The sequence below is a fragment of the Solea senegalensis genome, unplaced genomic scaffold, assembly GCF_019176455.1.
Source record: "Solea senegalensis isolate Sse05_10M unplaced genomic scaffold, IFAPA_SoseM_1 scf7180000016521, whole genome shotgun sequence".
In the NCBI taxonomy this organism is placed as follows: Eukaryota; Metazoa; Chordata; class Actinopteri; order Pleuronectiformes; family Soleidae; genus Solea; species Solea senegalensis.
The window spans coordinates 74,663-94,125 of record NW_025321843.1 but is presented as its reverse complement, the minus strand read 5'-3'; the positions used below and the strand labels follow the sequence as shown (position 1 = coordinate 94,125).

General features: G+C 43.2%; 1 protein-coding gene across 2 annotated transcripts; it reads right to left on the bottom strand.

Moving 5' to 3' along the window:
• Positions 1 to 93: 93 nt before the first annotated feature.
• entpd6 (ectonucleoside triphosphate diphosphohydrolase 6) lies at positions 94 to 13,511 on the bottom strand. Of its 2 annotated transcripts, none has more exons than XM_044018222.1 (14): positions 13,375 to 13,511; positions 12,435 to 12,700; positions 11,560 to 11,636; positions 8,277 to 8,420; positions 7,354 to 7,429; positions 5,714 to 5,749; positions 4,411 to 4,499; positions 4,118 to 4,197; positions 3,627 to 3,691; positions 2,527 to 2,628; positions 2,296 to 2,436; positions 1,537 to 1,593; positions 1,334 to 1,446; positions 94 to 568 (listed from the first exon to the last, which is right to left on the bottom strand). In XM_044018222.1, exons 2-14 carry the CDS (start codon positions 12,652 to 12,654, stop codon positions 485 to 487), a joined length of 1,284 nt encoding a protein of 427 aa, XP_043874157.1. In that variant the 5' UTR covers positions 12,655 to 12,700; positions 13,375 to 13,511; the 3' UTR covers positions 94 to 484. The 2 variants fall into 2 exon arrangements, with proteins under 2 accessions (XP_043874157.1, XP_043874155.1); XM_044018220.1 differs by having other exon boundaries at positions 12,435 to 12,677.
• Between the last annotated feature and the right edge of the window lie 5,952 nt (positions 13,512 to 19,463).

The window sequence follows — 19,463 nt, the reverse complement described above, 5'->3', positions numbered from 1 at the left end:
CAACTCCATTGTAAGTCGCTTTGGTTAAAAGCATCTGCTAAATGACATGTAATGTAATGTAATTATTGATCAGCATCAATAATCAATAACGTGTGAGTGTAAATCATGTTTTATTAAGCAAATCACTGAGGTTTGGCACTAAAATAAACAATCACAGTCGCTGTCGACACAAACCCAACAATCCGATTCAAGAACAAGGTCAAAGGTCACAGTCGTGTAAGATATTTACATATAAGTCCCGCAACAAACCCCCTTTAATCAGGTAAAATGTAAACAATCACATATTTCTTTTAAACTTCATGTTTGACATGTGACAGTCACATGATCAGCAGTGCCCCCGCGTGGACAGAAAGTCTTTGATTATTACTTCAACATTTCAAAACAAGGAGTGATCACCAATCATCTGGTTTCCATGACATCACAGAAACAGCAGATCTGCCGTACTGTTGGCTCCGCCCGCTTATGGTGGCTCAGTGTGATGTCATCAGTTTCTCTTCAGAGAGTCGATGTAGTGAAACGTGGCCCCGAGAGCCCAACTGGTCTCTACACTGTTAATGGTCCTGGCCAACTAGAACACACACACCGAACAAAGTGACATCATGTGACAGATGAACTACAGACACTGTTGTATGTGGTTCAGGTTCTGGTGTATGTGGTGTGTGTGGTCCAGGTTCTGGTGTATGTGGTGTGTGTGGTCCAGGTTCTGGTGGCCATGTGGTGTATGTGGTTCAGGCTCTGGTGTGTGGTGTGTGGTGTGTGTGGTTCAGGCTCTAGTGTGTGGTCAGGTTCTGGTGTATGTGATGTGTGTGGTCCTTTCTGGTGTATGTGTGGTGTATGTGGTTCAGGCTCTGGTGTGTGTGGTGTGTGTGTGGTTCAGGCTCTGGTGTATGTGGTGTGTGTGTGGTCAGGTTGGGTTCTGGTGTGTGTGGTCAGGATTCTGGTGTATGTGAACAATATTAATGTGGTTCAGGCTCAGTGTATGTGGTGTGTGTGGATTTCGAGTTCTGGTGTGTGGTGTGTGTGTAGTCAGGTTCTGGTGGTGTATGTGGTGTGTGTGTAGTTCAGGTTCTGGTGTGTACATGTGGTGTGTGTAGTTCAGGCTCTGGTGTGTGTGGTGTGTGTGGTCAGGATTCTGGTCTCTATGTGGTGTGTGTGTAGTTCCAGGCTCTGGTGTGTGTGTGTGTGGTCAGGTTCTGAATGTATGGTGTGTGTGGTTCCAGGCTCTGGTGTGTGTGGTGTGTGTGGTTCAGGTTCTGGTGTATGTGGTGTGTGTGGTCCAGGTTCTGGTGTATGTGGTGTGTGTGGTCCAGGTTCTGGTGTATGTGGTTCTTACCTTCAGTTGTTTGTGTGGAGGGAACCCGAGCTCCTGCAGCAGGACTGTGATGTAGACCAGGTCCAGACACAAGAACGGGTCCTGCTGTGGACTGACGGACTCAGCGCTGCACACTGCAGAGACAAGTCACATGATCAGCTTTGACGTTTGTATAATGTAACAGGTGCAGTTGTAGAATCAGACACCAGGTGGCAGCGACTCACCTGATTTAGCTGCATCGATGTAATCGCTCACTTTGATGACTCCACCTTTTTTTTCATCTGAACACACATAAGTCATCAGTTCATGTGATCACATGACCATGGTGAACGAACACACACACACACACACACACACACACTCTAACTTACACACACACTCTAATTTTACACACACACACACACACTCTAATTTACACACACACACACACACACACACACACACACACACACACACACAATTTGGCACACACACACACACACACACACACTCTAATTTACACACACACACACACACACACACACACACACACACTCTCTATCGCTTCTAATTTACACACACACACACACTAATCGCTCTAATTTACACACACACACACACACACACTCCTAATTTACACACACACACACTCTATCGCTCTAATTTACACACACACACACACTCTAACTTACACACACACACACACACACACACACACACACACACACACACACACACACACACACACACCTGGCTCTAATTTACACACACACTCTAACCTACACACACACACACACACACACACACACACACACACACACACACACACACACACACACACACACACACACACACACACACACACACACACACACACACACACTCTCTCTCGCTCTAATCTCTCACACACACTCACTCTCTAACTTACACACACACACACACACACACACACTCTCTCTCTCTCTCTGTAACTCACTCCCTCCCCCTGACCTCTGACCCCTCACCGATCATGTGCAGGTCCACAGCGCGGTCGTAGTAGTAGGAGAAAGCGTAGAAGTCCATGTCCGCAGCCTCTGACGCCTTCATCACCTTCTTGTAAACGACCTTCTCCACTTTGTTGAGGCACGCCTCGTAAACCTGCTCCCCTGGAACACACACACACACACACAAGGTTCCTACTGTCCCACAGATACGTGACACAAGCGTGGTCAATCAGAGCGCGGTGTGGGCGTTACCTTCCTTTTGTCCTTTCACAGTGTAGACGACGTCAGCGTGTTCCCAACTGCCCGAGTACTCTGGAGCCAGGCAGGGGCTGACCAGCTCAGTGCTGCCCCCTACTGTGAGCATGCACACACACACACAGGTCACAGTTAGAAGCTGCTCTCTGATTGGTCCAGACAATATTTATTTGTATACAATTAAAATGTCCTGCTGTAACTTTGTCGTTATGTCGCTGCTCTGTGTACAGTCCTTGTGATTTATCTCGCTGTGCCACCAGGGGGCGCTGATGCTTTACATCGTTATGTTTTTGTAACATTTTTAATAACGTCAGTGACATAAGTTCAGGTGTTACATCAATAATCGTCCCCTTCTACAGAACAATGTGAGGGACAACAAACGCAGTCACACCGGTCACACTTTATTTATTTGGAATAATGACAGAATAATGTAACAAATATAAACAGTGTTAAAAGATTATATATGACATATAAACAGTTTCACAGTGACTAAAATATACATTTAAAGTCATTTACAGTGTTTACGTGGTGTGGATTATAATTTAACACATATAAGAATAGTACATATAAATATACTACGTTATAAACACTTTAAAATATACATTTTTTGATTGATTTCATTTAAATTCATTGTTCATTCATATAAATGTAATTTGATTCTATACTTTTTTAAATGTAAATAATATTAATATTACATTTACTTCACATGTGTTATATTAAGAAATATCAAATATACTTTACTCCATCAGTAAATGAGACTATTTTAATATAGAGTATATAAACATACTCTGTTCAGTGTAAGATAGGCGACAGAAGCTGTAAACTGACCTGTGTAAAGAAATGAAGCCGTTTATTTTGTTGTTTATGGACTCACACGTGTGTGTGTGTGTGTGTGTGTGTGTGTGTGTGTTATAGCTGATGTTTCTTCACAAACAGCTGCCACACAAGGAATTAATCTTACTGCTGCTGTTATTAAAAGATTAGATAATGGCTTATTTATCTGGGGGCAGGAGGAGGGGAGGGTTAAAGCCAGATGAAAGCAAATTTAAAAAACACAAAAACAAGAGTAAAAGTAAAAAGGGAGGGATTATACGTACATGGTGAACCGTCGACACCTCCTAAGATGGCAAATCGAGCTGACATCAGACCCAGACCCAGATAACTGCAGAACCAGAACCACCCACACACACACACACACACACACACCAATAAACATGAAAAGTCATTGGTAGAGAATCCGTTTTAAATCATGTGCGTGTGGAGTTCCACAAGGATCAACACTAACACCTTCACCGTTTCTCATCAATCTAAATCATCAATAATTGAAAAGTGACTGCATTTTTTTTTTTTTTTACACACATAATTTGGTTTCATTAATGACTATAATACGTTTTAACATCAAGAGTCAAGTAGAACAAAAGAGCTTCATGTGTCAGTTTAAATCTACGACGTCTTTATCTCACTGTGAGACACACTCACTCTCCACAGAGAAAATCAGTGATTTTAACATCTCACACACACACACACACACACACACAGGACTGACAGCATCTCATAAAATCTGAACTGTATCTGTGTGTGTGTGTACCTGTGAGTGTAGACGGTGTGTGTTCTGTTGAACATCTGGAAGGACCTGATGTAGTCGATCGGCGAGGTCTGGATGGTTTTCTGCTCAAAGGAACACACAAACACACACACGTCTCTGAGGGTGTTTATTTGGGATTAGTGTTGCATTTACAGATTACAGCTTCAAAGACAGAGCCATACGTGTAGTTTGACTCAGGAGTGAAAGAGAAAGAGAGACAGAGAGAGAGAGAAAGAGAGAGAGACCAAACTTCCTCCATCTTGCTTTACTAGCTCCACCCCCTCTGCACTCCTCACCTCATCCTGAGGGCTGAAGGTGATCTGAGTTGAGCCACCGCCCAAATCCAACATCCCCACTGTGGGCGAGTGAGCACTGTGAAGACCACCTGAGAGAGAGAGAGAGAGACAGAGAGGCAGACAGAGGCAGACAGACCGAGAGAGAGAGATGCAGTATAATCCAATAACAGGTAATCACTATTTCTTGTATCCACATTAATCTGGGTTTAACAAAACAACCACTCACACACACAAAGAGGCATAAAAGATATTAAATATTATTATTATAATTGGTTTTGTGTGTGTGTGTGTGTGTGTGTGTGTGTGTGGACCACACCTTCATTCAGGTCAGACTCACGTCAAAAACAGGTTTGAGCCACATGAACAAAAGACTCCGCTCAGTTTAAATCTATGACAGCTACGTCACATGATCACGTCTTTGTCTCACTGTGAGACAGACGTCTGTAAACAACTCACTCTCACACACCAAAGATTGATTTTAGCTGGCAGGGACAAGGGATGTATATAGTTAGGATTTTATCGATACCGACACTCCTTATTGGTACCAATACTTATCGATAACATGTAATTTTGTGTAAAAAAATAAACGTACAACATAGACGTTACAAGATGTTAAAGGATTCAACCTTTTTTTTAATACCACATGGTGATACAGTATTAAAGCAATGTGGGCGGAGCTGTGGTAGCTGCTGCTTGGTTCATGCCGTCTACAGGATTAACGTAACATATAAAAACTTACCACGACTTAGCATCGCAGAAACGACAACAGGTGCCGCTGCCACGACACAGCAGTCTTTAGCGTTAGCCGGGCTGCTAACTTTGTTATAGCAATTAAACACGCCGCACTCCTTTAGCTTCATACTATGAGCGCGCTCCAAGTGTTTGGTGATGAAAAAAAAAGTACCGGTCACAGTATCGTTTGTGCAGAATCTTAATGGTACCCTGGTACCAACCCAATTAGGAACCGGTACCAAAAAGTACCAGTCCTCGGTATACATGCCTAGCGGGGACACAGGAGCTGCTGGTCCTCTGCTGCCTCGTGTGGTCACTTTGTGTCACTGTGTTAAGTCTAAATTAAATATTTCAAATGCCAAATTCATAAAAATAAGATGTTTGAACTCAGTGATGGAGGCAGCAGTGGATCAATAACTCCTGTGTGTGTGAAGTTACAATCACTGGGGTTTGGTGTGGGAGAGTGAGTGGTTTACAAACTTCAGTCTAACAGTGAAATAAAGACGTGATCATGTGACGCACAGATCGCAGATCTCCTTCTGTCCGAGTACCAGTCCGTTTAAATTCTCACCTGTGAGGAAGTTGATGGTGATCCACGCAGAAATCCCTGAACACACACAAAAAAATCAAAACATCAGTCCACAGCACACGTGTAACCATGACGACCTGTGGCCGTGTCATAGACGTGAACGAGAACTGGGCTGCCAATGCTATCAAGAATGCTGTCATGGCAACAGTAGATACTTCAGAGCATGTGAATATAAAGTGCTTTAATAACAATGTTTTTACGTGGTGCTGTTCAACAGACCAACTGTTGGTGTTTAAAGAATGAAACCAAGTCTCTGGCATTGTTCAGCTTCTTTAATGTGTTTCTTTGCTCCATCATTTCCATGTTTGACAAACACTGATGGTCAGTTGCCACGGTAACCCTCACTGATCGTGTGTTTATTGATTATCTATCGTTGTCGTCCTCGTCGAGTCTGAAGAGATTTAAACGACATCCACAGAAGCGACAACGCACTCCTTCTTATTCGGGTCAAATCAAAGTCGACATGAGTGTCCGCGGCAGAGCGTTTGCTCTCAGTGGCGTGCATTAGTGCCTTTTAACCCACGACCTCTGACCTCTGTGAGCACAAGTGGACGATTACAGGGTTTGATAGAAAGTGTATCATAGGGAGCTTTACCATAACACGCTAAGACGCAGTTTTTCAAACAAAAACAAACAAGCTTGGCGCTAAACACCGGCACTTAGCACCCACTCAGAGAACCTGCATTTACAATAAGTCGCTGGGCGGCGTAATCTCTGCGGCGGATAAGCACCCGGGGACGAGAGCGCGCGCTAACGAGGCTGATGGAGTCCGTCAGACTCCTGAAAGACGCAGGACTGAGGCCATTAGTGAGGAAAAGTGGAGCGGGATAAGAAGTTAATTCAGCCGTCGCTAAAAAGACATTTCTGGCTCAACAAGAGGGGGGAGGGGGGGCGGGGTTTAATCGGCCCGTGTCCCTCCCTCTTTAAGATTAAGTGGAACATTATCCCACATGGACATAATTGCTTGTATGAACTAGTTTAAAAAGGATTGGATTATGTGCAGCAGGAGTCTCGTGTCCAAACACACACACACACACACACACACACACACACACACACACACACACACACACAGTCCCCTATGTGTTCACACACATTTTAATTCAAATGTAAACTCATAAAAACATCTTCATCTTCTCAGGTTAAGTTAAATGTGTGTGGGGTGGGGGGGTGGACCAATCACAGAGCAGCAGCAGCAGCAGCAGAAACAGCAGCAGCAGAAACAGCAAAACAGCAGCAGCAGAACAGCAGCAGCAGCAGCAGAAACAGCAGCAGCAGAGAAACAGCAGCAGCAGCAGAAACAGCAGCAGCAGAAACAGCAGCAGCAGCAGAAACAGCAGCAGCAGCTCAAAGGCTAAATCAAAGGAGGGAGGGACGGCCGTCGTTTTCTATCTCATCTGACCATTAATCCGCCATATTGGCTTTTATGGCGTTTGGGAAATCAGAGGTTTGAGTCGGTGAAATCTCATCACGACGACGTTCGTCTGTCCTCAGCAGACGAACAGAGGACAGACGCACAGGTGACATCACTGGGCCGGGGGTCACATGTCCAACTTGTCCAACATGTCCAACGATTAAAACAAAACAAGATGTGAAGTGAAGACAAAAGACAGGGAGGTTACCTTCGTCAGTGCCGTCCATGATGGACACGCCGTCGTCTCTGGATACAAACGGTGACTGGTGAAAAAGCACCCTCACCTGGACACACAGAGGAACGCGGTGATGACTCAGCAAAATGATGTGAAAAGAAAAGAAACAGAAACCTGACCCTAAACTCAACCTAACCTTGAAACATATCTTCACCTTAAAATGTAGTCATTGACATTGTGGGGACTTGATTTTTGTCCCCACAAGGAAGACAAGTCCCCATAATGTGACCGTGTAAACAGTTTTAGTCTAAAATCACTGTTTGTTCTCGTAACTCTACTGGCAGCCATTTTGTTGTTGTCTCATACAAACACACTATAATAACCCTGACTCACACGCGATAGGCGACAGTGAGCTTGTATGTGTATCATGTGACCACGCCTCCGCCTCACCTGTCTGACCTGATGAACCTGTCTGCAGGTGTGGCACAGCCTCATTCTGTATGTTTAAAATGGACTTTGGTGTGGGAGAGTGAGTGTTTCCTGTCTCACACTGAGACAAAGACGTGGTTCGTCAGGCTCCTGGTTCACAGACATTAACGTCGTGTTAAAGTCGTTTATTTTGGATATTTTTTCTGATTTTATGATGAAAACTAATCTGTGTTTGAATCAGAACCAGAGTGTGATCATCAGAGCAAAGCTTCAGATTAAACCTCTAGTCCTGTTACTACTGATTAAAAGCTTTAACCACCACCATGATGAATGATGAAGAGGAGGAGTTAAAGGTGTCAGCTGATCACTGAACAATCAAAGACAAACCTGATGTGACCTTTATCAACTTTATTTACCTTATTTTTTTATTTTTTTATTAATTTGAAAATAGAATAGTTTGGTGTTTTTATTTTTACTTGAGTGTGTGAGGACATGTCCCACAGTGTCTCTGTCCTGGTGCGTCTCACCTTGTCCAGTAGCTGCTTGGCCTTGTCTCCGGGAAGGAGGCGGAGCCCGGCCGTGGCCTTCAGGACCACCGGGGTCACATTCCAAACAGAGGGTGGGATGCTGGACCTGGCCACTTCCAGCAGCTCCTCAATCCCCGACGTGCACTGGTCACGTGACACGGGAGGTGGCGGGGCATAGAGATGGACACGGGGGAGGAGGAAGAGGAGACACTTTTAGTGAGGCTGTGCTTCAGAGAGACAGAGACAAAGAGACAGTGAGACAAAGAGGCAGAGAGACAGTGAGACAAAGAGACAGAGGCATTTTTCTCATTTATTCGCTCCTTTATTTTGCAAATGTACACTTTATTTTGAGCTATTAACTTCTGTTTAACATATGTTTGTTTCAAAAATGACTTCACTTCGCAGCAAGTCGGGGAAAAGAGACGAACAAGTCTTGACCATAGAGGCTATTTCTGAGCTACTCGAGCAGCACAGGCAGTCGCTAGTCTACGACTTTAAAACGTCTTTCAACCAGCTGGAAAACAAATTTGACGAGGTTCGCTCCACAGTTGACGAGCATGGGCAGCGCCTTTCGTCGTTAGAGCTCGCTGCGGATGACCTGAGTCAACGTGTCGGTGAGCTGGAAAGTGTCTGGGCTAACCTACAGGAAAGCAACTCCAAGCAACTCCAAGCTAACGGCTAAGTCATCCACTTAGAGGGTCGCAGCAGAAGACAAAACATTTGCATCTTGGGTCTAGCGGAGTCTATTGAAGGCGGGAAACCTACAGCCTTTTTTTCTGATTTGCTGTGCGAGGTTTTTGGAAAGGAGATGCTCCCATCTCAGCCCGAGGTTGACAGGGCTTATCATTCGCTAACAGCAAAACCAGCCCCCGGTCAGAGACCGCGTCCTGTCATTCTCTGTCTGCACCGCTATCAGATGAAGGACCTTCTGATCCGCGATGCCCGCCGTAGAGGGAAGCTGGAGTACCGCGGCCAGCAAATCCAAGTTGTCGAAGACTACAGCCCTGGCGTTCAAAGCCAGCGTGCCGATTCACTGCTTCTGTCCTTACCAACTCTCAGCTCTCACAACCCTTTAACCTCTATCGGGGAACCCGACAAGGGTGTCCTCTAAGCCCCCTGTTATTTGACCTGGCCATAGAGCCGTTGGCGATGGCAATCCGCAGTTGTGAGAATATCTCTGGTACATGGAGGAATGGAGTGGAACATAAAGTGACCCTATATGCAGACGACTTGTTAAGTTTTATCTCACGTCCAGATATCTCTCTGCCTGCCATGTTATCCCTACTGAATGATTTTAGACAGTTTTCAGGATACAAATCTGAACTTTTCCCTGTCAGTGAGGAGACACCGGCATCAGACTACTCCAACCTCCCTTTTAGGATTGTGGAAAACAAATTCACTTACTTAGGTATTACAGTTACGAAGAAGCAGACGTGTCTTTTCAAAGAAAATTTTCTTACCATGCTAAATCACACGAGACGGTGCCTGACCCAGTGGTCGCCCCTTTCTATGTCTTTGGTTGGCCGAATTAATTCTATCAAAATGAATATTCTCCCTAAATTTTTGTATGCTTTCCAATCAGTATAGTACCAGTACAACCCTTCATTCCTAAATCATTTTTTGATACATTAGATTCTGTTATAAAATCCTATATATGGAAAGGGAAGTGCCCTAGGTTAAATAAGGTCCATCTCCAAAGACCCAAAGGAGAGGGGGGTATGGCGCTACCTAATTTTCGTTTTTACTATTGGGCAGCCAACATTCACTGTCTTACGTTTTGGTCTTTTTTTCACAATCGATCTGAATGGCCTTCATGGGTGGCAATGGAGTTGGGTTCTGCTAAAAGCTGTTCGGTTCCAGCACTTCTTGGATCTAAACTTCCTCTCCCACCAAGTAAACCCATAGATAATACAGTTGTCTGGCACACGATGAGGGTGTGGGCTCAGTTCAGGAGACACTCCTTCAATTTCTGCCAATCACTTTTTTCAACCTTCCTTATTGGATGCAACATTCCAGGAATGGCGGAGACTGGGTATTGAGCGTTTCAGGGATCTTTTCATAGATAATAATTTTGTATCATTTGAGCAACTAACTGAGAAGTTTAATCTTCCAAAGTCTCACTTTTTCAGGTATCTACAAATAACTTTCAGATACCAAGCTTCCCTCAGACACCTGATGTGAACATTGCTGATGCACTTCTCAATTTACAGCCATCACACAGGGGTTTGAAAGTTGTACACAGGACCCATATATCCAAAGGCAAATGATCTCGTTTTCACCCAGATGTGGATCCCTGGTGCAACAAATGTAAGAGGGCGGAGGCTTCACTCATCCACATGTTTTGGACATGTCCTAGCCTTGAGAAATACTGGAGGGAAGTTTTCCAAACCTTGTCCTTGATTGTCAATTTGAACATAGAACCCAACCCTTTGGTCGGTCTTTTCCAAACTGCGAGTGAGGTCGATGTGCGCCTGACCCCAGCTAAACGGCGAGCTCTGTCTTTCGCCTCTCTCCTGGCCAGGCGTGCAATATTGCTGCGATGGAGAGATGCTGTCCCGCCCACCCACGCTCAGTGGTTGAGAGATGTTATGTCTTGTCTAAATCTCGAAAAAATACATTACTCGATCCGTGACTCCAAAGAAAAGTTTCAGAAAGTGTGGGGACCCTTTCTGGAATACTTTCACAATTTAAAAACTACATAGGGACCGGATCCCTCACACTTTGCTTTTTGTTTCTATGTCACCAATACCAAGTGTACAAATTGGCCTGATGCCTGCTTTTGACCCATCTGTGGGTTCATAATTCATATATATATATATATATATATATGTATATATATATATATATATATATAAATATATATATATATACATATATACATATATATATATATATATATATTCTCTTTTCTATCTTGCTTTACTTACTTTTTCAGAGTAAAACCTGACTTCCAGCTGTTACGTGTACCACTCCGGGAATTAAGCACAGTTGGTGTTTATTCGGTTTATTCATTTGTGAATGTGTCTGGCCAGGTAATGATATGTTTTAAGGGGTGGGGTTGGGTTAGATAAGGTTTCTTGTTTTGTGATTTTGTAATTGTGTAAAAAGAGACGCAGAGACACAGTGAGACAAAGAGACAGAGAGAATAAGAGGCAGTGACACAGTGAGACAAAGAGGCAGAGAAGAGAGACAAAGAGACAGAGACACAGTGAGACAAAGAGGCAGAGACACAGTGAGACAAAGAGGCAGAGACACAGTGAGACAATGAGACAATGAGACATACCTTCTCTGGATCATCAGCATATGCAGACAGTCCAGGTTTGATGGCCTTGAATGTCTCATGAGACAGTTTGGGAGTTTCTATGGAGACAGACACACAGACACACAGACACACAGACACGCACGCACATTAAAGGAGCTAACATTAGCCCTGTTAGCTCAGCAACTAACAAAGGAGCCAGCACTCAGCCTGTGATTTAGCTTAGCCAAAGACATTTTGGCTTCTCTGCTCCTCCCACTTCTGCTAATTAATGTTTGGGTGAACAGGGATAATTTAAATATGTGGACTGACTCTTTAATCTGAGAAATCCCTTCAGATTAAAAAGCTCCCGTCTTCAACTGTCTCCTACGTCTTCAACTGTCTCCTAGCGTCTTCAACTGTCTCCTAGCTTCTTCAACTGTCTACTAGCATCTTCAACTGTCTCCTATGTCTTCAACTGTCTCCTAGCATCTTCAACTGTCTCCTCCGTCAACTGTCTAGCTTCTTCAACTGTCTACTAGCATCTTCAACTGTCTCCTACGTCTTCAACTGTCTCCTAGCGTCTTCAACTGTCTCCTAGCTTCTTCAACTGTCTACTAGCATCTTCAACTGTCTCCTATGTCTTCAACTGTCTCCTAGCATCTTCAACTGTCTCCTCCGTCAACTGTCACCTACGCCTTCAACGATCTTCCAATATCTCGTACTGTATTCTTCTTCTGACTTCTTCTGTGTTCTACTGTCCTTGTGTCCTCTGTACCAGTGTCTCCTACGCCTTCAACTGTCTCCTACGTCTTCAACAATCTTCCAGTGTCTCCTACTGTCTTCAACTGTCTCCTGTCTTCTACTGTATTCTTCTTCTGACATCTTCTGTGTTCTACTGTCCTCCGTGTGCTCTGTACCTCTGTCATCAACCTGGAACTTGAAGATGTGGATTCTTGTCCCAGTGCTCCCGGCGTCAAACATGACGCCATACTGGAAGCTCCACCCAGCATCAGAGACGTGAGGACGTAGACGGGGGATGGCCAGCTTTGACAGGCCGTAGTGACGATTGACGTACATGAGGTAGACGAGGACACAACTCACTACGAGGAAGACCACAGCCAGCTTTGGTTTCTTCATCACAACTCATCATGTGTGGAAGCCTGAGGATACAGGAGACAAGAGTCTGAGGACACAGGAGACAAGAGTCTAAGGACACAGGAAGCAAGAGTCAGAGGACACAGCAGACAAGAGTCAGAGGACACAGGAGACAAGAGTCTGAGAACACAGGTAGCAAGAGTCTGAAGACACAGGAGGCAAGAGTCTGAAGACACAGGAGGCAAGAGTCTGAGGACACAGGAGACAAGAGTCTGAGGACACAGGAGGCAAGAGTCTGAGGACACAGGAGACAAGAGTCTGAGGACACAGGAGGCAAGAGTCTGAGGACACAGGAGACAAGAGTCTGAGGACACAAAAGAACTGTTCTCGGGCCGAGGACAGAGGACTGACTCTAAAAGACATAGGAGATGGTGCTCAGCCTGAGGACCGAGGAGACAGCACACTGTGCTCATTGTTAAATTGATGAATATTTGAATGGGGTTTGGTGTAGAGTCTGTTACTGCTAACACACGGACCAGGACATTTTAAATGACAACTTAAACTCATGTCAAATGTCACTGAAGACATAACACACCGGAAACTCACTTTAAACGACATAATACGATGTATTATTATTATTATATTAGTGGTATGAGTTAGCATAACAGTTAGCATAACAGGTGAGAAACACCGGAGAACCCTGAGGTTAGCCGGTTAGCATGAAGACGCTAATCTACTGTGCGTGCGCGTGTGTTGACGTACCGTGTAAAAACCGTCGGTGACTCCGTTAATTTAAAACTTTCTTCACGTCCAGACTGACAACAGCTGAACTGTAAACACACGCCGCGCGCTGATGGCGTCACAGCGTCCGCCTCAGGTTCCGGTCGACGTGGCCGGACTTCTATTAACATCTGCGCATGTGCAGAATCACAGTCCCAGCTCTCATTTCCACGCCCACAAATGCCTGGAATTAGTGTACTGTAGTTTCGTCTGAGTAACTTTCTGTGTTTACATACTGTGTGTGTGCGCGTGCGTGTGAGAACAAAGTATTGCATTCAACAGCCAAATAATAATTATTTGTATTAAGTATTTATATGATATGTAAATACATAAATAAGTATATTATTGTATAAGTATTATTATTACATAGTTCAGTGTTTTGGACTTTGGTGTGGGAGTGTGTCCTCCTCCTCCTCCTCCACCTCATCATCATCACTCTGCTCCTCCTCCACCTCATCATCAGTCTGCTCCTCCTCAACATCATCATCATCATTCTGCTCCTCCTCCTCTTTATCGTCAGTCTGCTCCTCCTCCTCCACCTCCTCCTCTTCATCATCACTCTGTTCCATATATGTAATTTAATCTTTAAGCCTCTAATAGCTTTTTATCAGTTAATGGTTCAGTAATCTTTGTGCTGCTCTTTATTTTCATCAGAACAAAAGCAGAGTGAATCCTAATCTAGTGCAGATTTACACACACACACTCACATGCACACACACACACACACAACACACACCAGTCAATTGTGTTCTGTCACCACAACTTCCCGTGTGACACAAATTTAAATCCTAAATTCTGTCTCTTTACAGTTGTCTTCTGAAGCTTTGACTCAGTTCATGCAGGACACAGAGGACAAGATTTAAATAAGACTTTTGTCTTATTTGTACAGTTGTTTTGTCTCTTTACAATTATTTCTGTCACTTTACAGTTGTCTTTTGTCTTTTTACAGTTGTCTTTTGTCTTTTTACAGTTGTCTTGTATCTTTACAGTTGTCTTTGTCTCTTTATAGTTATTTTTGTCTCTTTACAGTTGTCTTTTGTCTCCAGGTCTGTCCATGGGGGCGGAGCTCCTCCTGCTGTATCTGGGTCATGTGATCCATCAGCAGGATTATTAGGGAATCATTTGAAGGATTTGTGAGGATATAATTCAGCATGTTAGGATCATAATTGATAGAAGATTCCACTTTCATCTTCAGCCTGGATTAGACATCTGGACTGAGCTGCCTTATTAGACTGCATCTTATTTATGTCTTATCATCTCTGAATCTCATCAGCTGTGCAATAATCTGCTGCACACACACACGCACACACACAGCTGGAGGAGCAGGAAAGACATAACAATGATCTTGTGTTGTGACCATGAGTTTGCTTTGCGGCTGCTTTGAAACATCAAAAATGATAGTTGAGGTTTGATGAAGTGTCAGTGCCCCCTACTGCTGAGAATTTCACTTAACAAAAGACTCAGTGAATAAAATCTACGTCAGTTTAAGTCTATGATATCTTAAGAACATATTCACGTCTTTATCTCAGTGTGAGACAGAAGTTTGTAAACCACTCACTCTCCCTCACCAAACCCCAGAGAGAAAATCAGTGATTTTAGATCGTGGGGACACAGGAGCTGCTGGTCTACTGCTGCCTCGTGTGGTTGTGTCACTGAGTTAAGTCTAAATTAAATATTTTAATTCATTAAAATAAGACATTTGAACTCAGCAGACGATCAACAACTCCTGTGTGTGTGATGTTAAAATCACTGACTTTCTCTCTGAGGTTTGGTGTGGGAGAGTGAGTGGTTTACAAACTTCTGTCTCACAGTGAGATAAAGACGTGATCATGTTCTTCAGATGACGTAGACAGTCAGCATCATGTGTCTTCTCTTTATGTCAATAAATCCACGGTGTTTGTGTAAACATGATCTAACAGGAAACCTTGAGTAAATTGTTTTTTCATGCTGTTGTTGCTGAGTAATTGGGATCATGATGACATTTTTAAAACCATCAGCCTCTAAAAACCAATAAAGGAGAGTGAAGGCAGCGTCCAATCCGCCGCTGTTCTATTTCTGGAGGAAAAAAAAGAAAAAGAAATGATGATTAATGTTATTGGATTATTTACATGTCCCTCAACATGATTGAGCTGCAGCAATGAAATTAAAATGTGTGTTGAATGGGATTTTCCAGGAAAGTCCTGTAAAAACCACGACAGTAATAAGGAATGACTAATTCTCCCAAAGTCGATTAAACACCATCTCGACCCGCGGCGCAGCAGAGGACAAATAAGATCGGGATTAGACGAGCGCGGCCACGCTAAGAGGCAGATTAAATGTTTTGGTCTATTATTTTCATTATTGTTCTGTCAAGGATTAACTCTGATGGTGAGTCCACAGAACCAGCCACTAACCTGCTCTAAGTTAACCAGTCACTCTTCTCTCGTTAACCAGCACTCACCCACTAACCTGCTCTAAGTTAACCAGTCCACTTCACCCCTGCTCTAAGTTAACCAGTCACTAACCACATAACCTGTTCTACAAGTTAACCAGCCACTCACCCCACTACCCACTGCTGCGCAGTTAACCAGCCACTCACCACGCTAACCTGCTCTAAGTTAACCGGTCACTAACTTTTCTGCTCTCCAGTTAACCAGCCGTCACACTTGCTGGTTTTAAGTTAACCAGTCACTAACCACACTAACCTGTTCTCGTTAACCTTCACTCACACCCTGCTCTAAGTTAACCAGTCACTCACCCCACTAACCTGCTCTAAGTTAACCAGTCACTCACCCTACCCTGCTCTAAGTTTAACCAGTCACTAACCACTAACCTGTTCTAAGTTAACCAGCCACTCACCCCACTACCCTGCTCGCAGTTAACCAGCCACTCACCACACTAACCTGCTCTAAGTTAACCAGTCACTAACCTGCTCTCAGTTAACCAGCCGTCACACTTGCTGGTTTAAGTTAACCAGTCACTAACCACACTAACCTGGTTTAAGTTAACCAGATCACAACATCTAACAGAGTCACTGCCCCCTCTCAGTCTTAATGCTAAGCTAAGTTAAAAACGTCCACCTGCTGCTAGTCTTTGGGCTAAGCTAAAAACCTTCACTAGCCACCGTGGCTAGCCCAAGCTAAGCTATAATTACAGGGACATCCTCTTGTCCTTTTGTCCTCCTGTGATGAGTTCATTTTTCCGTCAGATTAGCCGTCAAAAGTCCAAACGCATCAAATAAAGAAAATCGCATTAAATTATCCCATTAAAGTTATTATGTTTGCTTCTCTCAGACATTATATAATGAAACTAAGTGGTTTTAGTGGCTCCTCCCCCTCAGGTTTAAGTGGCTCCTCCCCCTCAGCCCTGGTTTACACACTGATACTGAATGAAAATTGGATTGTTATAATGCGGCAGCTGCATCAGCAGGAAATGAAGTTTTCACACTGTCCTCTCTGAGGAAAAAAGAAAATGTGTCCTCAGCTGCCACATCATCCAGAAGCAGAACCTGGACTCATCTGGATCAAGGATCAAGTCTTAAACTGTTGAAAAAACAAAGATTAGAAACAGCTTCATGTTAATAAAATGATATTTAACACTAAAAACTTTGTGCTAAGCTAGGCTAATGGTTTGTAACTCCTCCTTGTCTCTGTGCTAAGCTAGGCTAATGGTTTGTAACTCCTCCTTGTCTCTGTGCTAAGCTAGGCTAATGGTTCCTACCTGCTTCTACTCTGAACTGGGCAAAACAGGCGTCTTTCAGCTGCTGGTCTTTGTCCCAAAATGTATTCCACTCCACTGCCTTTTGTGCTGCCCTGCACCTGCATACTTGCCTGCCTGCATACCTGCCTTGCCTTGCCTGCCTTGCCTTTTACATACCTGCCTTACACACACACACGCTTTTACCTGCGCATGCCTGCGCGCAGCACACACTGCGCGCACACACGCATGCCATACACAGCCTGCGCACACACACACACACTGCATGCACATGCCACGCTTTTTCTGCCTTGCGCACATACACACGCACGCACACACGCACACACACACACCTGCGCACACACACACACCGCAGCACACACACACACACACACCTGCAGCGCACACACACACACACACACACACAGGCACACAGGCACACACACACACACAGCTGTTTCATTAAGTTGAAGAATTTAAATGACCAAACATGAGTTTCACTTAAATGAATGAATGAATGAACACATGTTGACAGTTCACTCTCATCATGTTGTGTGTGTGTGTTACATACTTCTAGATTACATATGGTTAAATGACATATTTACAGATTACATATTGTCAGATTATTGTCATATTTCAGCTTTGTGAGCTTTAAAACCAGAACAGTGAAAAAGTTAAAGCTTCAATCTGCTGCAGGATTGAAAAGTGTCTGCAAAGCTGATTCACACAAACATAATCAAATCAAAGCTAAACGTCCACGTCCGTGTCTATCAGACAGAGGTCAGAGGTCAGGAGGAGGCACAGGGAGCGAGAGTCAGCGAGAGAGACGAGATACGGACAGAGACAACACATGTTTAACAGACAAGGAAAGATAAAGACAGACATGAACTAACATGAGACGGAGACAAACATAAGAGGGAAAGACACAGAAACAGAGACAAAAAGTCAAAAACATCAAAAGACAAGAGAAAAACACAAACATGAAAGATAAAGAAAAATAGGGACAACACATGAGAAAGAGAATGAAAATAGACACAAGACAAAACAACTGTCCAACAAAGACAAAATAACTGTCCAACAAAGACAACTGTCCAACGAAGACAAAACAACTGTCCAACAAAGACAAAATAACTGTCCAAAAATACCAAATAACTGTCCAACAAAGACAAAATAACTGTCCAACAAAGACAAAACAACTGTCAACAAAAGACAAAAACAACTGTCAACAAGACAAAATAACTGTCAACAAAAGACAAAACAACTGTCAACAAAAGACAAAACAACTGTCCAAAAATACCAAATAACTGTCAAAAGACAAAAAAGACCAAGTAACTGTCCAACAAAGACAAAACAACTGTCAACAAGAGACCAAATAACTGTCAACAAAAAGACAAAACAACTGTCAACAAAAAGACAAAACAACACTGTCAACAAAGACAAAAATAACTATCCAACAAAGACAAAACAACTGTCAACAAAGACAAAACAACTGTCAACAAAGACCAAATAACTGTCCAACAAAAGACAAAACAACTGTCCAACAAAAGAGACAAAACAACTGTCAACAAAGACAAAGCAACTGTCAAAAATACCAAATAACTGTCCAAAATACCAAATAACTGTCCAAAAGACAAAAGACCAAGTAACTGTCAACAAAGACAAAAACAACTGTCAACAAAAGACCAAATAACTGTCAACAAAGACAAAACAACTGTCAACAAAGAAGACAAAATAGCTTTGTCCAACAAAGAGACAAAGAGCCAGCACAATCCAACAAAAGACAAAAACAACTACAACAAAGACCAAATAACTGTCAACAAAGATAAAACAACTGTCAACAAAGACAAAATAACTGTCCAACAAAAAGACAAAATAACTGTCAACAAAAGACAAATAACTGTCCAACAAAAGAGACACAAAGACAAATAACTGTCAACAAAGACAAAACAACTGTCCAACAAAGACCAAATAACTGTCAACAAAGATAAAACAACTGTCAACAAAGACAAAATAACTTTGTCAACAAAGACAAAAGACCAAGTAACTGTCAACAAGAGACAAAAAGACCAAATAATGTCCAGCCAAAGAGAGAGAAAAAGACCAAATAACTGTCCAACAAAGACACAAAGACAAAATAACTGTCCAACAAAGAGTGTAATGAGTCAAAGGTTAAGTTGAAACTTAATTTCCTGATCATTTTATAGTTTTTCTTTTTTCCATGATCACATGATTACACTCAAATCACTTAATGCACATGATTGAGGCCACGCACACACGCACACACGCACACACACGCACACACACACATACACACACACTCACTCCTTCAGCCAAATGACTGTTGATATTTGCTTTTAATTTAAGCAAAAATCCACGACAAGACTCATTAACATGCG